General features: G+C 33.3%; 1 protein-coding gene across 3 annotated transcripts; it reads right to left on the minus strand.

Annotated features, from left to right (window-relative positions):
• Positions 1-444: 444 nt before the first annotated feature.
• On the minus strand, positions 445-6,371 carry LOC104889968 (E3 ubiquitin-protein ligase BIG BROTHER). Of its 3 annotated transcripts, none has more exons than XM_010675315.4 (9): positions 6,124-6,371; positions 5,392-5,496; positions 5,122-5,269; positions 4,523-4,748; positions 3,467-3,501; positions 3,108-3,152; positions 1,692-1,819; positions 1,151-1,259; positions 445-761 (listed from the first exon to the last, which is right to left on the minus strand). In XM_010675315.4, the coding sequence occupies exons 3-9, from the start codon at positions 5,257-5,259 to the stop codon at positions 705-707; spliced, it is 738 nt and encodes a 245-aa protein (XP_010673617.1). In that variant the 5' UTR covers positions 5,260-5,269; positions 5,392-5,496; positions 6,124-6,371; the 3' UTR covers positions 445-704. The 3 variants fall into 3 exon arrangements, with proteins under 3 accessions (XP_010673617.1, XP_010673618.1, XP_010673619.1); XM_010675316.4 differs by having other exon boundaries at positions 6,046-6,371; XM_010675317.4 differs by lacking the exon at positions 6,124-6,371 and adding an exon at positions 5,931-5,999.
• Positions 6,372-6,780: the final 409 nt, after the last annotated feature.

Here is a 6,780-nt window from a genome sequence, read left to right on the forward strand (position 1 = left end):
AGGTGGCATGTTCTCTTCTTAATATTGGACTTGAACCGTGCCTAATTTTTTAAACTAAAAATATGCAATTTCTTACAAGACCAACTGTTTAAAATAAATGACAGCGACTTCGTGTGCATTTTCCCTAAAAATAACTAGAATTAGGTTTTCTTTTAAGAATAATATTATGTTGACTTCCAAAAAAAAACTTAGAATCTACCATAAACATAAATTTTGGAGCAAATAAAGAACACTCCTAAAAATACTACCATAGAAAGAGGGCATGCAGGAGATTTAGATCCCCTCTTATTTCTTAGGTTGGCAACTCTTCACTTTTGCTTGTTCCATGTTATCTAAAAAGCCAATGGAGAACCAAATAAACATACGCTCTTCCATGCAAGGATATGATGCAATACATTTCACAACGGGGCTAATAATTTTTTGGTTGAATCGCGAACTCGACGATTGAGGAATTGAAGAATTAATGTCATAGAAAAGAACTGTACAAGTATGCTACTTGAATTTATGGAAATCATAAAATTGTCACAAAGACAAACCTCATTTTGGAAATCCATAAGCCATGGATCCAAAGTCTATTGCTCTATTATAACTTGTTACTAACATGAACTAACAACTCTATTATAGAAGGTGAAGAGAAGAGAGTAAACCACCAAGTCGAAAAAGAATAACAAATGGACCTCTCTTTCTTTTATGGTATCCAGCAGCTATTTAAACTTCTTGCTCGCATCAACGAACACTTCTGTATAACAAATCGGGCAAGCCTGAAAGTATCACATGATTGTTAGTAGTAGTTAGAGCACAGAATGAGCGATTTCTGCCTATGTTACAAGGACTCTATATTTTATCTCGAGTACCCATGTTTGATGCTCTACACTCCAACATGGGTATGGAGTATGGACACTTCATGGATATTCTTGTAATTAGCCTAGTCGAGCAGTGAATATGCTCATGTCCGATATGACAGCAAGTATATTACGTTCCCAAATCATTTTGGGTGTTTCTTTGCTCATTTTGGGCTATATGTTGCTTATTTGGATGGCAATTAAGTTAAAGAAAAAAAGGCTTCAATGTAACAAGCAAAACCTCAGAATACCTCAGAATTTGTACAGACCATAGCACATGAGTCCAAATAACATAAATTGTGCTATACCTTATTGATGCTAAGCCATTTGGTTCCACAGCCTATGTGATACTTGTGTTTGCAAGGAAGAGTGATCAGACGATCTTTGCGTTTATATTCCATCTGACAAATTACACATCTGCTTGAAAAGGTTACATAAGCTATTAGATAAAGAAGTGATGGACAAAGATCGCATAAGAATCAGACAGGGTAGCTTCCTAAACGAATGAGCAGCAGACGTTCTAAACCACAGAGTGTTATTCATAAAAAAGATAATATTCTAGTAAAAGGTACTCCCTTCGTCCCTAAATAATTGACCACATTTTTAGCATAGTCTGCTGCCCATCCCAAACTAATAGGCCACTTTTTATATATAGTAGTTTTAACTATATCATATTACCCTGAAGAATACCCTACAAGTACATCAAAGGAGGACTACCTTGTGGTAAAATAGAGAAGACAGGTAAAAGGAAGATGTCAACAGCAGATCATCAATTAAAATTGTCAATTAACAGCATATTAAGTTACTAAGAAAAACAGTGAAACTGATATTCAAGAGACTACATACTACCTTTCAGATCGGCACTTTTTTCTTAAGAGAAAACAGCATTTAAACCTCGAGATTGGAAGCAGGGAAATCTGTTCTTGTGAAAGACCTCGAGTTTGAGTTCCAACTGCCTCACCCAACTCGAGTAATTCCTGCATGATCAAAAGGAAAGCGACAAGTTCGTAAGTGTTTTGATGTCAGAAGAGGAGAAGGAAATGACACCACCATCATAAAAAAAAATTGTATAATACTAACAGAAAAGCTAAGAGTCCTAACTCCTAATTCTCAATTGCTTTCTATTCATTTCCAATCATATATGCCTACCGAAGAGAAGTATAGCCATCTAAGCTTACTGGTACAACTTTTCTATAAAAAAATTGTTGAATTTTGTTTTTGATTCGAGACAAGTATAAAATTTATTTTGATAGTTTCACGAAAAGAAACTCCATTCAATATCATGAAAAATTGACCGTCGTGTTCCCCATTTGCCATTTCTGTCAAGTCTATAAATTGCTAAAACTGTTTTGGAACTGGTGAAAATGTCACGAAGTCTGGAACTGTTTTTTGCAATTACTGCCCCAGATAGAATCTTTTTACAGAGTATGTTTGAGCATTATCATTAGTAAACCAATGAGTAGCTGATTAAATGTTATCATCTATAACGAAACTATCTTTTTCTATATAAGATAATACTACATAACTATTAACTACATGGTATCTGTTTTTCATATGCTACGTCTTCTCTCGATAAGAGTATACGACCAATCCTAACACAGATTCTTACAAGTGAACTCATAAACCCAGACTATCAAGCAAAAAACACACAACAGTTTGAACTTTGAAAAGCATAACTGTTGTATAATCTCATCAATTCTACACTCATATATCCACCCTGTTTTTGCTGAGGTAATGCTGCAACCTACATACTTCTTACATTCCAGAGATCCTTTTTGCTAGCTTATATTGATTTCTCATCAAGGTATTGTGCATTCCAGTTTGGTATTCTCTTTTTTATTTTCCGTTTTTTTATTGGGAGGGATTAGTTTTATCTTCCGCATATCCATGAAAGGTTCGAAAACTCCGATGGTACCTCACAAGGGTTTTTGTAACTCTATATCCCTAAGATTCTAAATTTCACTTCCATATTTCACCTGTGAAGCTTGGGGATAAAATTTTGAGATTCTTACCATCTAAGCAAATCTTATTGGGGATCAAAATCATCAAATACTCACTCAAACATGACAAAGTTGTACATGTACATGTTCTTATATAGTTATAACTGTCTTTTAAAGCAAGGCAACCATTCTACGTTATCCATTTCACAGCAGCAAAAGATTTACCTATGAATGATTCATTCGAGTCAAGAAAGTATGGATCAAATGTACAAAGCTACCACATTAGAAGTTAATGGGGATGAAAAAGAAGAGAGAGAAGCTAAACCTCATAAGTCATGTTGTCTGGATCTATATTGTCTTGCCAAATATCCTGCATTGAGCAAAAGCAGCCAAATGAACATTCATAAGCTTCATAATTTTAACATACATGCTGTTGTATTAGCGTGGATGGTGATCAGCACAAAAAAACTCAAAAGGGATATACTGCCAACATTTTAAGACAGATATTGACTCAGGAACCTTAATAGAGAAATTAAAGGGAGCCAGATTTCACTAATACACTATTACGATCAGGAGACGAGCACAAATCAAGTCTAATATACAAACTGTTACATTATTAATACAAGCTAAAGGGGAAAGATACCTAATCCTCATTTAGTTCTGAAGACAGCAACTAGATTTTACCTGATAATCTTGAGAATCATGATGACTCCTAGGACCTGAAAGTTCAAGAGTTATGAATTAAGAGAATGCTTCAAGCAAAATAAGTTATAGTAGGGCTACTTTCAAAAACACCAAAATCAGTTATACTCCAATGACATGTGACATTAGGGCTATTGTAAAACAAGATTACGAAAAAGCATGTCCTAGATTGATTATAGTTAAAAGCAAAATGGACATTAAGTTATAGCAGATGGATAAAATAAAATGATGATTATAAATAACAGCATTCTTGATTTTCCACAAAAACAAGCCACAAAATCCTCAATTGTAGCAGCCTAGTGAACGATTTTCAGCAGAGGATCACTTCAAACAAAAGTGGACGTAATGGTGATAAATTTCTAGGTAATTTTGTAAAGAATTTCCCATGCCAATATCCATGATAAGTCTTGTGTATTCCAAAATACATATGTGATGATTGAGATCCATTACCATGAGAATTGGCATGAGACTTTCTTTACAAAATTATGTGTAAATCCATTATCAATACCACCATTAATTACCGGCTACCTGACGAGCCGCCAAAGTATAAATTCATTTATAGATACTGCAGCAAGTGGAGAGAAATGATACTTGTTCAATCTCTGCTCAAAATCCGTGGCTGTGAAGAAAAAAATATAATAAAACCAATGTGGACTACACTATGAGAACACATATTCTAACACAGCCAAACGTTCAATCAAAATCATTGTATGTGAGCTAATTAAAGAACTTTCTTCCACAGCAGAGCAAAGCAAAGCAGATCCCTCTAAAATGAAACCATCTTGTCCAGGACAGTTAGTAGAAAACAACCATGCTGCTTCACTAGAAATCAACAAATTTATTAACAAGTTTTTGTGGGAGCAAGTGGAAAGATATCACTTCTACAAACTACGACCTTCTTCCCCCCAGCAACCAATTTCAACTCAAAGATGGACCACGACAACCCAACCTATCAGTCAGCAGGACAGAAACCATACATTTTGTAACACATGGCAAGTATCAGATACTATCTTCACAACAATGAATTCAGAAACTTACAATCTTGATTGCGGGTATTTACATTCATATTCGACATTCTTTCTGGTTGATTTGTCGTTGTCTGCTCCCTTGAAGGGAAATCAGAAGGCCTTCTGGTGTATTCATTAATACCCGGTATGTGATCAAAATCACCATAAGACGAACTGTTACTGTAATACTGGGTAGCTCCAGGATCAGAATAACCAAATTTATAATATCCTGCACTAACCGGTGAATACACACTATCCTGCACCAGTTAGAAACCCACCTCAATAAGTTGTAATAATGTATCATTACAAGCAAGAACTATTATCTCGACAAATGAAAACCCATTTCACAAAACTTGGGGCCTTGTTCTATTCACCTGATTACTGATTATTACTCTTTACAACTTTTTTTAGTGATTCAAATCAATGTTTGCTAATCAAATGGATTTTTACTGATCTCTTGTGCTAGTCTCTATTTTTATGGACTAAAAGTTAAAACTGATTTTTCCTAATTGAAGCTAACATTTAACTGATTAATTCAGTTTCTTTACTGAATCTTTTTAAATTAAAGTTGAAGTGAACATAGCCATAGATAGATAAGAACATACAAAGACAAGCTCTTCATATTAGCACCTGAATTTGTGAGCCAGAAAAGATGAAATTCACATGATCATACGTCAAACCCGCGAAAAAATCCATGAAACTTCCAGCACTATTGTAAGGAGCATTGCTCCCAACATATTGCGAATCCGCTTGCATATTCCAACTCATTTGAGGAAGCCTATAATGATAATTGATATCCAACCCCAATAATACAAAATAGATCAGCTAAAGAATGAACTAAACTCCAAAAGGCCACCAAGAAAAACACTTAAATATGTGAAAATCAATTACAAAATTCACCTGTATAACCCAGTTATATCGACAAATTCAGAAGCATAGATCTATTCAATAATTACAGATTTCTCAATAATGCATCACCTTCTTTTTACCATTACTCAGAAACACCTGCATTACATTAAACAAAGATCAATTAACCTAAAGTTTTGCTCCAAAGTATTTGCATTTAGTACAAATCTAAAACATATAATGAAAAATCTTCCATAATATTATTTAACTAAACCAATTAATCTCTTCAATTCTAAAACTACCCAACATGTCAATTTGTAAAAAAACACATAGATACATCATAAGCTCATACTACAAAGACATTTACATTTAATTCAGAGCTAGAAACTTCAAAAAGAATCATCTAAAACAAACATATACTTATATCAACAAATTAATCTCTTTGATACTAAAACTACCCAATATTGCACTAATTTACAAATACCCAATAACCAGATCAAAGCTTAAGATACAGTTAATTTTTCTTTGAACTCTAAAAAAAAGTTGGAAACTTCATGCAAAATAAGTAATCAAAAATGGGTAAGAATGATTACTTTCAATCAAATTCAATCAAAAAGACCAAAGATTGATGAAACAGAGAAAAACAAATTAATCAAAGAAGAAATAAATGTGGGTATAAGAAAAAAAAAACAACAAAAAAGAACCAACATTGATGGAAGATAACTTCTTTTTTAGTTGTTTTTATTGTTAAGCTTAGCTTTCTCGTGAAAGAATTTGTTGAGTCACCTGAATCTTCTTCTTTTAGTTTTTCTCTCTCTTCTCTATCTTTCTTCAACAATGTGTATGCTCTGAAGTTCACGCATGATAAAGAAGATGAGAGAGAAAGATCAAATGTTGGGTTTTTGTTAATTTTTTTTGGGTTTTGAAGTTTGGTTAATTTTTTCTCTGATTTCTCTCTGAGAGTGTGTGAGAGAGAGAATCAGAAAATTCAGAAACACACGCCAAAGTCCGTTACTCTTGCTTTGCTATGGCAAATAATAATATAAGTAAACAAATTTATTGTATTTTTTATGGGTTGCTTATGGTATAAGTGATGCATGTTTTCGAAAATCGAGATGTATAAAATAGTCACTACTCATTAATGTATAGTCGGAAACGCTAAATACTTTCCTTTGCCGGGAAATAACTGAAATACTTCTCTTAAACAAATGTCACATAAAAGAGAAATCTTTCGCTCATTACAGAATTTAGACGGAGGAAGTACATGATCTTAATGGAATATATTGTTTATATCATTTATTAATAAATAAAATGAGTTCAATGGCTCGATCTTTCTTTTTAAGAAAAAAATATAATGTGGTTTTCTGTTTTTTGGTTTTTTTATTTTCAAAGTCATATGATATATGTCCTATAATGAATAAAAAATTGGTCAAATTTATTAGG

The sequence above is a fragment of the Beta vulgaris genome, chromosome 4 (genome assembly GCF_026745355.1).
Source record: "Beta vulgaris subsp. vulgaris cultivar EL10 chromosome 4, EL10.2, whole genome shotgun sequence".
Classification (NCBI taxonomy): domain Eukaryota; kingdom Viridiplantae; phylum Streptophyta; class Magnoliopsida; order Caryophyllales; family Amaranthaceae; genus Beta; species Beta vulgaris.

Excerpts from the sequence above, each read along its gene's own strand:
- LOC104889968 (XM_010675315.4), bottom strand. The coding sequence starts at position 5,259 with ATGAGTTGGAATATGCAAGCGGATTCGCAATATGTTGGGAGCAATGCT. Across the intron at positions 3,153-3,466 it reads ATGATTCTCAAGATTATCAG|GATATTTGGCAAGACAATAT; the intron begins GTAAAATCTAGT and ends TGCTCAATGCAG. Across the intron at positions 762-1,150 it reads AATGGCTTAGCATCAATAAG|GCTTGCCCGATTTGTTATAC; the intron begins GTATAGCACAAT and ends TGATACTTTCAG.